The sequence below is a fragment of the Takifugu rubripes genome, chromosome 17 (assembly GCF_901000725.2).
Source record: "Takifugu rubripes chromosome 17, fTakRub1.2, whole genome shotgun sequence".
Classification (NCBI taxonomy): Eukaryota; Metazoa; Chordata; class Actinopteri; order Tetraodontiformes; family Tetraodontidae; genus Takifugu; species Takifugu rubripes.
In genome coordinates, this window is record NC_042301.1 from 11,515,548 (window position 1) to 11,531,192 (window position 15,645).

A 15,645-nucleotide genomic window follows, 5' to 3' on the forward strand; every position below is an offset into this window, starting at 1 on the left:
ACATTGAGGGGAGATTTATTTCTGTATTTCTTTATTGCAACATAATATTAAAATACTGGAAGGATCTGAGAACTTTCTGACTGTATTTAGAAAAGGCAGGCAGCTAAATAATTACCTTGAATTTACATATATAAATACATCTACGTATATTATTGGGAAGAATCCGTTTTCTCTGCTTGAGCAGTTTCAGGGTTTTCTCTCCTGCTGAACACACGGTGGCAGCTTTCTGAACTCCATCAGCCAGCGACCTCTGTTACGACCTTGAGCGTTTTTGCTGTGGACAGCAGCTGGGAAACTCACCTTCAAAACTGACGCTACAGTGAAATTCATGGCCTTCTTTCCCAGAAGCTGAGCATGATGAAACGTTTCGGTTAAGCATCAAGAGCAGTTATAAGACTACACTTTTCCTCTTAACCTAGCCAAATTTATCCAGGGAATAGAGCTGTGCTCTTAATAGTTCTAAACATTAACGACTGCTCGGCTCCATTAGGTGTTCCAGGATCATTTAGACACCGTGCAGCAGAATGCATGTGAAAATACCTGCCGTATGCCCAGTTGTTCTCTCAGAAACCCCACACATTTGCAGGAAAGGGTTCAACTTTCACCCCTTTTATCGTTGTTGTGTAGCTAACTGAGCATTAATGTTATTTTGCATTGGAGATCCCTCGGCCAGTCAATAATTCACACCGGCAACTTTTTGAGTCACACTTGTCTTTATGTGACCTCAGTACAGTGACTCACTTTACATGAGTAGATAACTCCTATAGAAAGGATGACCTCTTCCTGAGGAGGCCTGGGCTTTTCTTTTTTTTTTTCGTTGTAATGATGAATGTATTCCTTAAACTATGATATTTCTGCTGGAAGTTGTGATGTGGTGTCAGCATAGATGGAGTGAAAGAGTTTTGTTGTGTTTCTGAGGTGATGCCCACTTTGGCAAGTCAAACTCCCCTCACCGCTCTGTTCTGCTCTGCTCTACTCTGCGTGGGTTGTTGCTGTATAAATAACACTCTCAGAGCAGATCAGAAAGAGAGAGAGAGAGAGAGAGAAAGAGGATGAGGGAGGCAATAACAGGAGAAAAGCGATGGTGAGGGAGAGGGGAGGAGGGGAGGAAGCATGGGGAAGCAGAGCAGGCGGATAGAGAGAAAGAAGGATGGAGAGACACATTTGATCAGAGTGATTTAGATGTTCAAGAGGGAGAGAGAAAGGAAAGAACTGTGGGGGGAGCGAGAGAGGAGATTGAGAGGGCTTGTCGCGTAATTGAACCATATATGGCCACTGTTAAGCATGAGGTGATTTGAGAGGGTGAGAGAGAAAGAACAAGTGTGAGAGAGGAATGGATGTGAAGATGTACCGTAGGAACCCTTCAAAGAGAAGGAGAAAGCGGATTTGGGCGTGTGTCTGTGTGTCCGTGCGTGTGGTGTCATGAGATGGCCTGTCTGAGGCACACTTGTATAACACCGTCAGCGTTAGTCACAGGGATGATGATTAATCGTGTAAAACGCCTCGTGGCTGCCAAATAACAGATCTTAGATTACGCTGTTCACCTGCACAAAAGCCACATTTGACGTAAGAGAGATCCAAACTGCACAGCCACCCGTGCATTATCAGTGCCCTGCATATCTAGGATCAGTGGCACATAATCCCACCAGTAAATACGACGTTGAGCCAAGAATTCCTCCAAACTGAGGCAGCCATCCGCCATTTTGACCATGCTGGTGCCCCTTTCAAGGCAACCTCCAGGAAGATGCTTTTTCTATCTTTTGGTTGCTACCCAAAGCTCAAGGCCGTGGGTGAGTAGTGGAAAGCAGATTGACTGAGCGGTGCCTACCGGCTCAGGTAACTTCTCCTCATAATGTTTGGCTCTCGCCACTCTTGGACCAGTTCTTGTTCATCTTGGGCTCCAGAAAGCCAGTCTCTTCCTCCAGGCAGCAGCTGACTCCAATCATGAGGTAGCAATCAGCCCTTCTCCTGCAGGGAGCTTGACAATAGCGTCATAAAACACACACTTTGAAGGAAACATTCAAGTCAATTAACAATCTCGTGATGCTTAGAAGTAGATGTAGCGGCATTGAATCCATTCTGAGGAGCTCAGCTGACCAATCAGTTGCTTTCCTTGGAGATATTTCAATCACCCTTCCGAAATAATTGTGGTTGTTCTAAACCAGCTGTTTGCGGTTCATGCAGTTCTCACCCTGAGAGTATTCTATACGGTGGACAGATGCAGCGTGAACAGGAGGTGCGCTCGCTCATTCTTCCACGGCAGTGCACCAGCTTCAGCACAGCTTCCCCTTCCCACCTTTATGTAACAAGCATATTAAACCATTGATGCTAAGAATCCATAAATTTCCCCATTTGCCATTATTTTACAGAACTGTTTAATCTCTATTGGGAATTGTAGTCATTGTTATAAATGGCTTTTCATATTTATATTTAAAACATGGATTTCAGTACATATGATTTGGTCTAACCAGCCAAATTGAAAATGTGGTTCAGTTTACATTGCAATGAACTAAATAAAATGTTGCAGGTCTTCCATCATATTTATTGCGTGTGCACCTCATTTCCTCGGGAAGCCCTGTTAAATGTGATGTGTGAGGATCTGACCTGTGGACGCTCCTTATTCAACACGGACAATAGAACTTTAATCACTTCTTCATTAGTATTATATAGATTCCGACAGATCCGATTAGTAAATTGCAAATGTATATTTGTACGAGCAGGAGATAATTTATCACAGTTGTCCTGAAAATATGAAGTCATTAAACCGAAATTGAATCATTATTAATTGCCTCCCATTAGTTCTATGTGTGCATTTGGTGGAATTGAGCAATATGGGACCAAATGGCCCGCTTCCCCGCTGTAGTTTAATGATGGCCAGAGGTGTTGCTGGCTGAGCCGATGGTGATGCATCCTGGAACATTTTTCTCCAGACCAGTGCTAATCAGATGTTATTGGTATGAGGGAAGCAAGCAGAAGATTTGGAATGGTCTAATCAGCTAGATGCCTCCTCCACTACAGCCAATTAATGATGGCCGGCGGTGCTACAAGCCACAAGACACATCGGTGAAGACTACAGCGCCTCCCGCTGCAGATGCTTCATTTAGATTATGTTTATGAAGGGAAATGTTTTAATGACTCAGAGTAACTTTAATCTAAAATACAACAGCTTCTGTAGAGTCTGATGTGTCCATCGTCGGGTTCTTTCCTTCTCTTGATTCGGTTTCCTCGGTGCGCGATTGACTCTTCTCTTGACTTGTACGCCTGAATTTGATGCCATTATTTTTAAATGAGGGCTACGTGCACGTGCTCATGAAGTGCATCGTACACAGACCCAATTCTGCAATTCTTTGGTCGCACGGGATTTAATTTGTAACATGGCCTCTGGTGTTTGCATGATACTATTTAGAGGTTACTGGTTGTATCATACTGTCATCCTTTGGCCTTAGATTAAACACAATACACTTTCTGGATTTTTTCCCCTTTTTTCCACATTTCTGTACAATTATTTACCATAGTGTTAAAAAAAATACACTGGGAGAAAATATTTACTTGATCTGTTGACCTATTGAGCCCTGGTTAACACTGTTTGGACCTTGTGGCTCAGTTCCTCCATGGCGAGTGTGCAAAAACAGATTTTCCCAGCAGGGTGTTGGTAGAACGGTTCTGGGCTAGCCTAATGCAGGTGCCTTGTGTGGCGTGCAGTGATGCAAGCCTCTGGCTCCTGTTGCTGGAAAATAAGAGTGGCTCGTTCACAGTCTCACCCGGCTGCTGCTAATTGCCTTAAGTGACCTACATCTGAAAAAGGCTACAGCGGATCCCAAAAAACAGCTGGCAAACTGGCAGGAGCAGGAATTAGGACCGAAACTATGGACGAGAATGTGGGAGAAATATGGAGTAGAGAAGTAGAGGAGGCAGAAACCATGCATAGCTGGCCGCAAGTTCTTTTGTATTTTAATTTTTGTGCACACTGGCTTGGTTGAAGACACACATCATTACTTTTGGGCCCAATTAAGCATCAATTGTACCATTATAGCCAAAATTAACCAGCTGAGCGGTGTCAGAGGGGTGTAAAAGGCAAGTTCAAGCGATAAAAAGAGCAAGAAAGAGGACAGGAGGAGAAGGATGGCAGTGACATCATGCTTTTAGAGCTGAGGCCGGCCCCGGGGCCAATGCTGAATACACTCCTAACAGTCTTGTGTACTTCCCTTAGACTGAATTATTCAACACTCCCTCTGATGGAGAGACTGACTGTGTGTCTCTGCATGTCATGAAGCAGCACTGTGTATGTGTGTGTGTGTGTGTGTGTGTGTGTGTGTTTATGCATGAGTGAATTAGTCTAGAGAGCAAGAAGAATTTCAGTTTTCTCTACATGTACTGTATGTGAATGCAACTTTCCCTTATTTGTGTGCTAGAAAGTGAAGGAGGCAGCTTGGAGTCACTGAATGGGCCTGTGATGTGTGGGTGGTTGCTCAGTTTCTGTGCATGTGGTGAAATGTGCGCGCGCGCACACACACACACACACGCACACACGTCTGTCAAGTCTGTTTAGGTAGAATGTGGGCTTTGTGTGTCTTCTTGGGTTTCAGTTTAAGTGGATCAGCTAGTTTTTGTTCTTCGCCAAAAATAAATAGTGCTCCGTCAATCCTCTTTCTTGCACCAATTTCACAACAAACACAAACACTGTAACAGTCATGCAGCAACACACTGTTGCCCTGACGTTGGGTTTAGGGCTTTAAGCCGCAGCACTTCTCTCTTTGCCCTGGTTTGGGTTTTGTGTCTTTGCGAGTATGTGTATGTGTGATCTCCAAATGTGTGTTTGCTTAAAGGGTGTGTGTGTGTGTGTGTGTGTGTGTGTGTGCGTGCGTGCGTGTGCGTGTGTGTGTGTGTGTGTATGTGGGCTTGTGGACAGTGAGTGTCGGGGTTTGATCCTGTGCTAATGATCTCCCAGTGGTTCCAACTTCAGTAAAGTGTAGCAAGGAGGAAGGGAGAAAAAGACGAGCAGAACTAGGAGAGTGGAAGAGGGAGATGTGCTAACCCCGTGGTCGTTTTAGACAGTTTGTCGGAGCAAGTGAGAAATGCAAAGAATCATTTTTAAAAGGTAACCTTGGAAAGAAAAAAGTTCCTAAAAATGCGAAATCTATCCTTCCTACAGCGACTGGTCAAGTTTGCAGAAAAGTTGGGTTGATTAAAAAAACAGTTGCAAGGTTGTGCAGAAATTGCGCTTTTGGAGTCGCAACATAGCGAAACCCCGGAGGAGGCGACCAGCGCCGGAGCAGCCGTAGCAGCAAAGCCTTGGACTGCGGGCTACAGCGCGGGAGCAGACGGACAGATTGACGGAAGGATATCAGGAGCTTCTGCCTAACGTGTGACACTCTCACAGCGCAGTCTCTCTGCCTCCTCACCGCTGCTCCCTCTGTCAGCACCTGCCTTCAGGACAGATGGATTTTCTGGACGCGTCAGGACGTCCTCCCCTCCGTCCTCAGTTCATCAATCCTCCCTTCACCTCATTTTTCTGGAGAAAAAAAAAAGTCTCGCTAATAAGAGGCCTGGTGAATTAGCCCTTCTATCCCTCCACTCTATTGCTCATGTCTCACCCTTTTCCTCTCTCATCTATCTCTCCAGCATGCACGTCCAGTGGAGCACACTCATGCACGCCCACTGACACACACTGAGAAATACACACGCCTAAGTACAAATTTGCCCCATTTGTGTGTCTTTCTCTTTGTCTCCAGGTTGGGTACTGACTAATAGGGCGTAGTAGGTAATGGCAGCCGTAGCCTATTATCTCTGCTCTGCTGTCTAATAGCCACTGGCTTTAAGCATCTGCCACACAGTTGCTCTAAGTCCCCCAATGGACGCTTCCTAACTTAGCGCACACACTGATAAACACACACATACACATGTGCAGCCCACCCCCACAGATGCACAGCCGAGATAATTTACACACTGCCAAAAGTAATTTGTGTATATTTGTGTGTTTGGGCCTACGTGGGTGTATGTGTGGGTGCACGTGTGTGCGTGCACGTGTGTGCGTACGTGAGGCTATCGCATCTAACACAGGGCCCTGACATTCTGCAGACTCGCTTTTCCTCAGGGAGCGCCGTCTTCCTTTAATTAGTCAGGGGAATTGATTACTTATCTGATCTTTGACACGTCGGCCACACACCAGTGGACGCACACGCTCGCGCCCGTGCACACCTCCAGTGCGCAGCAGACACACACACACACACATGCACTTTGATAGGTGTTAATGCGTTTGTGTATGTGTGTCTGGGATGAATCTGCTCCCATCTGTAGACTGACCATTGATTTGCCATGGTAACCGTGGATGGTGACTGTCGCGTGAACAAAGCAGCGAGAGCGAGTTGTGGGATCGGTGGAAAGGAGAGATGGTATAGAGGAAGGAAGGAAATGGGCTCACACGGGGACAGACTCAGCAAGACTCCAAACAGACAATTAAAATATGCTGGCCTGTTGCTTGTTTGACTAAATATAGCAACAAACGTCGTAGTGCGTCTCCCAGAATGCCGGAGTGTGCGCAGTGTTGTGGGTGTGTTTTTGGTATAAAAACGGCTTACACAGACCTGAGTAAGGATTATATATAATGAATGAATTCCCCTTCAGCTACCAGTTTTCTTTCCTCTGCAGAATTAGGGATTTGTCTAAACCCCCGCAAACAATCTCTGCACGACCCTACTCTCTCCTTTCCAGCTTTCCTCTAAGAAAACTCCCCTTTAACAGAAGTTGAATCCTATCTTGCTGTGTAAACTTATTATGTGCTATTTAGCATAATACACTACCCCTGTTTGTCATCAACTTGCTTGGGAAACACTGAGGAAATGTGATTTCAAACAGAAAACAATATTTTAGCATTCTGCAGCACCTGCAGCGCTTCTCTAAAAGTAGAAAGACTTAAGTGGTGCGCGCCGTCTGATTACTCCTCCGGGCTCCTCCTGCACCAGCCAGATCCTTTTGTTTTGGCACTGGACAAGTGCCCTGACCCCTGACCCTGACTGGCTGTCCTGTTCACATACCTGCAGCTATCAGCCAGCTTAGCACGGTCCAACAATCAACACTGAGGTAGTCAGCAGGGGTGGCTTGACTCACCGCATGCTGCCATTTTTACACCAGGCCTAAGGTTTCTAAAGTCCAACAGAGTCACCGTCAGTGGGTTGAGAGAGACCAAGAGAGAGAAACACAAAGAATAGGACCTTTTTTTTTCTCCACCCGAAAGCGCTTCGGCTATAAATATCAAACTTGCAATTCTCTGATTTGCCAATGAAGTCTGCCAGAAGAGGGAGGAGGAAGCAGGGTCTTGCTCAGTTCTTGAGCTGCTTTAAATTCATTCACCAATAGGGGAGGTGAGGAACTGTGGGAGGAATAGGGTTAGTTGTGTCATTCATTTTCCATGTGGGGGGATGAAATAACATTAACATCTCTTTCTCTCTGACACTCTATATGTCAGGAAGTCATTACCAAACCTCACAAACACTCAGGCAGTGCAGCTCTCCGGGTCTTCTCCTGCCGCATCGCTTCTTGAGTTTGTGTGTTTGAGGATGTGTCGGTCCAACCTGGACAGAGACCGAAGTGTTAATAAAGCACTTTGGCTCTAATCTCCCCCGAACAGGTCCTGTGATTAGCCTCTGCCTTGAGCAGCATTCTGACACAGGGGTAGGCACTAGCGGCCGCAGCCACAGCCTGCCGCAAACACCGGGGAGCCACATTGATGGGGTGCCAATCAGTATCTCCTCCTGCAGCCAAGGAATGATGTCACTTCTTTACAGTATTCCCATCAATTTTACAGCCATGAGTGAGGAAGCCTCGACAGCCTTAAAGCAGTCGTGTGAGCCAGTTGATGGTTAAAAAGTTTAAAAGCTTTAAGCAAATTGCGATAAATAACCACCAAATTAACTTACTCATCTGTTAATCAGTGTGGAATTTGAATCTGCTGTATAACAGAAATGATGACTCAGCTGGTTTTTCAGCCCCAATTAAATCGTATTCACGGCCGCCGAACATCTGCACGAGCGTTTCGCTAATTAAGTCAAACCTCTGCAAGAATGTGTTGACGAGTCAGTCTCAAACTCAACATTAGGCATTTTCCAGCTGCTGTAGAACTCTTTTATTTATCAGTGACACACAGAAAGCAATGTTTCTTGCAACATTTCCTGACATCCCCCAGATCAATTGAATCATTCATAATAGCTTTTTAACAATAACTTTAGTCTCTTGTACATTTCAAGGAATGTAAGTGAGGATTAATAAATCAGTAATCTCCTGCTAATCTGATAAGGTTTTTCTAACCCATCATTTGTTTTTGCTTCTCCAAAAATCTGAGCCAGACTGTGGGAGCAAATCCCGACTGACGCCTGGACGGAGAGGGAATGTATTGCAGGGGCTTGATGGATGACTGTTCTTCAGAGCAGAAATATGTCTGCAAGCTGTTTTTAATGGATTTTTGCAAACAAATGTGAGTTTATGACTTCCCTCCGATAATTAAGGTAAACCTGCAGTGGAGCAGCATATTTGTTCCGGGCCACACCGCGAGTTCAGGCTGTTAATGGAGATGAAGGAAAAATAAATTACTAAGATTTTAAATCTTTTACATGCTGAAATCCTAATAATGGAAAATCTTCGCTTCTTTGGGATTGCTGGATGGATTTAACAACTTTTGGGGTATTTTTCGACGAACAAGGACATGTTATCAAACATCTGGCAACATTCTTTATTCTAACATGTTACATCTTGAGCTTGTGTGTGAATGCTGTGCGCCTTATCTTTGCTGTCCATTACATGCTTGTCTGAGTCAGCAGAGAGGCCTGATGCTTCACTAGTCCCAGCTTGGTTATGCTCGATTGGGGGCTTTATATTGCGTTAATCTGTATTCCATGTATGTCTGGGGAGGGAGGCTGTTAAATACTACAGTAGTCTTAAGCACTGGGACTTTGCTCTTGTTAAATACTAAAGTAGTCTTTGTTAGCTTTGGGAAGCATATGCAAGCTAAATAATGCTTCCCTGTCAATCCCAGAACATACGGCGCGAAGTCAATGTTCGGCTAGTGGACCTGAGCTTTGGGACTTGTCTTTGTGTTCTAAAATGGAAGTGCTTTCAGCGCTTAAGGGACTTCTGCTTGTTAGCTACTGCGGGACCAGGCTTTACATTTTGTTAATGTCAAGAGAATTTTAAATGTCTGTGCTACGGAGTTTGCTGGCTGTTCCAGCTGCCCAGGCTCCCAGCTCGCAGAAATGCTCATGTTGGGTGTTGCATGTTTGACCGTCGTGCACATAAAAACCTTTTAAGAGAATCTGGCAAACTTCAAGGAATCCACATGTCTAGATTTTGAGAGGGCAGAGGCACCATATTGCCTTTGTAACATCTCCCTCTCCATGAATGGAGGATGCAGGGGTGCTACTTCTGGGCAGCTTACGTTCCTTGGCTACGCTACATGTTTGTTTGTAAGTGGCTTTCCTGTGCTAATTCTTTGTGAGCGGGTGGATTTAGAGCCACGAATGTTAGCAAGAGGGTTTGGAGAACATCTGTTGTGCATTTACACAGAAGTAGATCGCAACAGAAGGAGGGCTCTGCCGAGTCTTTAAGTGCCGTTTGAATTTTTAACATCCTCATTTTCAGCATGCTCACCTTTATCCCACATTCCAACACGGAGGGAGTTTTTTTGATTACAAACCCGATGGAAGATGGAACCTTTGATGCGCTCAGCTCTACGGATTAAAATGACACATTGTTAAATATTAGTTTGCTCATTTTTTCATCCACCTTATTGATGTAGGTGAAAACAAAGAAGCCATGAGCATCTTATCTTGGATTCGGACGAACAGCCACTGCCTGAAAATCGCTCGCAATTTTAGATTCATCAAAGTGGAAGCACATTCTCTTTCAGTTACCTTTGTGTGAAATCTGACAAATTCTGGGAGATGTGTGCATCTGCAGCCAGTGAATCTCAACATAAATCTGCTAGAATAATGCGGCGTCGCACAAATTTATCCTGCAACCCTACTGTGAAGAGACCCACTCATGTAAATAGCGTGCGGTGCCCTAACGCCGCGACACTACTGGTGCATTCACGCGTGACTTTTTACAACGCAAATTTGTTTTCACTTCTATGCAGATAGAAATGGGATTACTTCACAGGACGCGTGGCTCTACTTCGTCAGGCCTGCCTAATGTAGCTGCCCCGTCCTAAATGACCACCGAATTAAATATTAATAAAACAAATTGCCGGCCTCATCATCGGCCTCCCCGCATTCAATTCTTATTATCTTTCCTCCTGGTTGTCTCCGTGCTCTGTGTCACACGCTCATCTGGCGGCCCGTTGTTGTGAACCGATGTTTGTTTTTCTCTTTTATGGTGACGGGACAAGTGAGTTGATCCTTCATTAGGTTGGATGTGCACGGCTCTCTCCACACTTCTTTACTCCATCTCAGTGGTGTAAACCCAAATTAAATGTGACATCAAACAGTGTGCGTGTGTGTGTTTGTGAGAGCAAAAAGTGACTCTTTTGGTTTTGATGGTGTATTATTTATTATCATGCAGGCTTGTGAGTAAAGCCACATTTTGAAGGGGCCCGTGTGTGTGTGTGTGTGTGCTGCATGCACATATGTGGGTGGAAGTAAAACTGTACATGAACTTCACTGTATTTGTATAATTGATGCACAATGTCATCAGTAAATCTCTAGGTATGCGGTTTATAATGTGGAAATGCAATTTCCAGTGTGTGTGTGTGTGTGTGTGTGTGTGTGAATTATTCATGCTTAAGATTCTTGGTGGACTTGTGTGATTTGATGAGAAGATGCAGGTCTGTGTCAATGTCTCTTTTATCCTTTATAATTCAGCAACCGGCAGCTACTATCAGTCTTTTAGAAAATACTGTTTGTGGCGTCTTGACTTACCTTTGATCACCATCTTTTCTCCTCCTGAGAAGATATTTGCCTCCTTTAAATGTAGTTAAAAGAATGTGGGTGAAACCACACTGACAGGGGGAAGTATTGAGCAAATAATGACTGCAGTGTTACAGTATTCATCCTGTCACAACAGCACAACATTGGCATAAATAAAAATGGTAGAATCGCCTCAGTTACTTCTTTCCAGCTCAAATGAGGCTATTTTATATCTTGTTTATGTCCTGCGGGACCACTAAGCACCAGGGGGTGATCAGGGTGTGTGTTGTACCTGTAATTAGGGGCACACTGATGATAATTGATATGGAATAATGGTCTGATATGTGTTCACGTAGTTGCTGAAGTTGTCATATTCATGATGGCTCACAGAGAGGAATTACTCTGTTATATTCAATGTTTTTTTGTTTAATATGGACCTTTTAATGAACTCATCAGCATTGCTGACATAACATGCTTGGATGGAAATGTTTTCTGTATTTAGTGATGCTGTTTATCACAAGCTAAGTAGAGGGGATGAGTACATATGCTTTGCTACTCATCTTAAATAGAAGAAAACAAGACTCACCCCAGATTTGGAGTCAGGCTAATGGAGACTCACAGCTCCGTCAAATCCGGATTCCCCCAAAGCTAAGTTGTAACAACTTAATGGGTTACTTATCTGTTAAAATTATCTCTCTTTGGTGAGAATTGAGACATTTTTTGATGCATTTAATAGGGAAAATACATTAGGGACATAGATTCTGCACTCAATTGCTGAGGTTCAGTTGCTGAATTAATTGCTGACCTTTAATAACCAGTTGTTTACCATAGCCTTTAAGGTTTCTGTTGTTAAGCCAAGTGGAACCCCCCTCACATTGGTTTATGTAACTCATGCATGCCCGACCACACACCGTACTGTACAGTACATAAAACCAGATAGCAGAGAGTTGCTCTTAACTACTCTATTATGACTTTATTTTTGTACAATTATGACTTTCACAGGAGCTCTACTGGTTAAAGCGACTAACAGCCTGCCTTGAGATTGCTTTGCATCCCATTTAATAGTCACGGAGTTCCGCAGGGTGCTGTAGTAGGATCCTAGGTAGACCCTGTGTGCATCTTTTAGGAAATGATATTAAGAAAAACAGCACAAATTCCCTTTAACATGCAGATGATAACATCTGCATTCATCCATTACGACAGAAAAAACAAATTACTTTATCTAATACAGGTGTAACACAGCAGAATACTCTCCGTCTGTTTAAGCATGCACACTTTCACTCTCCCGACTGTTGAACGGTGTAGTGGCTAAAGAAATGTGAGTGCTTAATTTCAGCTCTGTTTTGTGTGTGAGTGTGGTACAGTGCCCTCGTACTGTAACTGCGAGGGTGTAAGTGGGTGTTTGTGCGTGTTAGCATCCGCGCTGGAGTGTTGTGCTATCTGGAAAAAAAACTGTTGCCACGAGCCGAGTTTTTTAACCCTTCTTTTCGCCCTGCTCTAAACCTGAATAGCCAAAGCCACACATATGCAACCCCCCCCCCCACACACATACACACACACACACACACACACTCACAATTGCACAGCCAGATTAAAAGTAAGATGGATCTTTGAAGTATAATTTCATCCTCTCTCCTTCCCACTTTCCTTGATTTTCTTCTTTTTTTGCAGCTGTGTAGTGAGGGGAGGTACACCTTTGAAGGGGCCTTGCTTTATTCCTGTGATGGCCACAGTGCTCTTTTATTTTTTTCTTCTACTACACTAAGGATAAAACCACACACACAGTATATGTGTCATAAAGGGCATAAACTAGGCACACAGAGGCACGGAGAAGCCCGGCACTGACATCTGATTTTTCATGTGTGTTTGTAACGGCTTTGATGTATAATGTGTCATGTTCTTTGATTCCTGGAGGTATGTGAGAGTGTACATGTGAGGAGAAAACGGAGCCCTGTGAGGAAGGCTCAGATTTGCCTCCCTCTCTTTGTCATTCCCTTTCTGCATCTTTCTGCAGCAGCTATCTCCGTCTCCTTGACAAGCTTGGAGCCATTTTCGCGTGTCTAACTCCTCCTTGCTCCATCTGATGCTCTTTTTTGTTTCATGGCAAGTGTTGCTGTACATTTGTTGCGTCCCCATAGGGAAATTCAGCTTACACGTCACATTAACATACATGCTGTAATCATTAGCAACTCCTTTCACAGTCACTTTGGGCTTCATCCTGGTCTGTAGCTGCCTGATAAATCCATGTAACCTCTGGTTTCCTTCCAAAATTGAGCAAAAACAATTAAACTATACATAACTTTTGGAATTATACAGTGAGTTGTTGCCACAGCCTTTTGAAATCTGCTAGAAAATGAGTTAATATTGTTTTTGTGAATATACAACAATGTAGGAAACAACATTCAGATTTCCTTTAATTACATTTCTTGGATTGATTACAAAACTTATAATTGGTTTTGTGTCTGAAATTATTTATCCAGTTATATCTTGTTTTTTCCCTCCTCTGATAACGTCTGGGGGTGTCTGTATGAATTTGCCTGTATTTGCATAAGTTCAGAAGTTTGTTTCTGCAGTTTGGGGTTTAACTCCAGGTTAAATTGAGTCATTTGGGGATTAAACTCATGTGTGAAGATAGTAGCCTCAAGACCAAACTACAACACTAACAAAGTTAATGGAAGGAAAAACAACCTCATCAGTTAACACTCTGCCCCCTCTGCTCTCCCCCACCCCCCATCAGGGTTTCTTCAGGCTGAACTGACGGTTTCTGCTGTCCTTTGTGTCCTTACAGGATGAGAAGTCCACTTTCTTCCAGTTTGGTGCGGCGCTGCAGCAGGAAGCGTTGCTCATGCTCGCCATCATGGAGGAGTATGACTGGCACGTTTTTTCTATTGTCACTTCCAAGTTCCCCGGGTACCAGGATTTTATTAGCACGCTGAGGGTAACTGTGGATCACAGGTAATAAATACGCTGCCCAATATGCCCACAGACACACACACACAGGCACGCACACAAATATTTACACTGCTTTCATTGTTAAATTTTATTGGGAGTCAAGAGGAGGACTTGATGATTAAATGGTGTGTTGTTGCAGCTTTGTGCGCTGGGACCTGCAGAGTGTGGTGACCCTCGACGCTGTAGACGGCGACCCAAACTCTAAATCACACATAGCCCTCAAGAGGATCCAGAGTCCTGTAATACTGCTGTACTGCTCCAAGGATGAGGCTGTGTGAGTGTTGTTCGTTTTTCTTTACTTGTTTGACTCCTGTTTTTTACTGACCCCACTCTTCAACAGGTATATCCTGGAGGAAGCTCGGTCCCTGGGCCTTATAGGAGCTGGCTACATCTGGATCGTGTCCAGCCTCACCACTGGCAACCCAGACCTTACCCCAGAGGTATTCACACGTCTCATTAATTGCAGGAGGGCAGCGTGTGACTGTAAATGTCAAGCAGTGTCTGAAGGATAGCTGTTGCCTCTCAAGGAATATCCAAATTTTATTGGGAATAGACCGTCTGTGGCTGCAGTGTTGTCGCTGTTGTTGTTCAGCTGAAGAAATTCTGCTTATGGTGTTCAGTGTATTGGGAGTTAAATAACAACCTATTAATCTCAGTATCTATTGTACATTAAGTTATTCATTTAAAATATATGCTGTGATCGGTTTTCCGAATCCAGTGGATCATATTTCCGGATGTGGAGTTCCTGATTTTAGTTACTTTTTGTTTGACGGCTGTAGGCAACACCTGAATCTGTGAAAGGGTTCATTTTCTGGGCATATGGCCTGCTCACACTTCTTTAAGAGCAAGTTATGAAATCCATCCCAAGGCACGCAGAACCGATAAATCATCCGCTTGACACATTTGAAAGACACATATGGAGATTTCAAATTGGGGTAAAATGTCAAGTTGAGTTTTCTCACGCCGCCACATGCACCGCTTCTCTCCCCACCGCCCCTTTGATCTCAGATATTTCCTCTGGGTATGATCTCCGTGTCCTACGACGACTGGGAGTACCCGCTGGACACACGGGTGCGCGATGGGGTGAGCATCATATCCTTGGCAGCCACGTCCATGCTGCGGGAGAAGGGGGAGCTGCCAGAGGCCCAGAGCAGCTGCTACAGCACAGCATCAGACAGGAGCCCAGGGAAGCTCCCACCGAGCGCCCTGCGCAGGTGGGTAACACTTTTTACATATTCTTTAAAACATTAATAAAAGGGGTGAATAGAACACTGTGAGTTTTCTTGATCATTTATAATCCTACAGATTGGGGTGTTTCTGGTCATGGGTACCTCTGGGTAAGCTTCTATTCAGATAACTGAAGTATATTAGAAATTAAAGCTGGATTTACTAGCTTTGTTCTCTCTTTTTTTCCCTGCTGGTTGGTTCTGTGATTGGCATGTGTAGGCCATTACATGTACATTATGCATGCGCGCGTTGTCTATATTCTTTTCTTTGAAGAGACAATCAGCTCCATCAAAAAGAAGAAGCAAAGCAAAACTGACACTTACATAATAATACAGAGCAGACAGAGAATATTTTCTCTTTTTTCCTCAGCTCCCAGCTGGTTTGATATATAATTGTGGCTTTATTTTAAATATGAAGCTGACTGGAAGCATAAAGGTTGCTACACTGGTGGCCTGTGGGTTGTCTCATTAGAATGAGTAGCAGTGTGTGATTGTGTCTTTATTATGTCATTTTTCTGTAGTATGAGCCCATTACTGTCCATATCAAAGCACATAAAACACCACCGTTGTTG

The 15,645-nt window shown here is 44.1% G+C and overlaps 1 protein-coding gene across 3 annotated transcripts in view; it reads left to right on the top strand.

Moving 5' to 3' along the window:
- grin2ab (glutamate receptor, ionotropic, N-methyl D-aspartate 2A, b) overlaps positions 1-15,645 on the top strand; it is a 63,327-nt gene that overhangs the window by 27,595 nt on the left and 20,087 nt on the right. For all 3 annotated transcript variants that reach the window (XM_029850526.1, XM_003972340.3, XM_029850527.1), the window contains exons 5-8: positions 13,684-13,850; positions 13,987-14,121; positions 14,188-14,287; positions 14,856-15,061. In XM_029850526.1, coding sequence (XP_029706386.1) covers positions 13,684-13,850; positions 13,987-14,121; positions 14,188-14,287; positions 14,856-15,061 — 608 coding nt within the window. The remainder of the gene's footprint in view (positions 1-13,683; positions 13,851-13,986; positions 14,122-14,187; positions 14,288-14,855; positions 15,062-15,645) is intronic.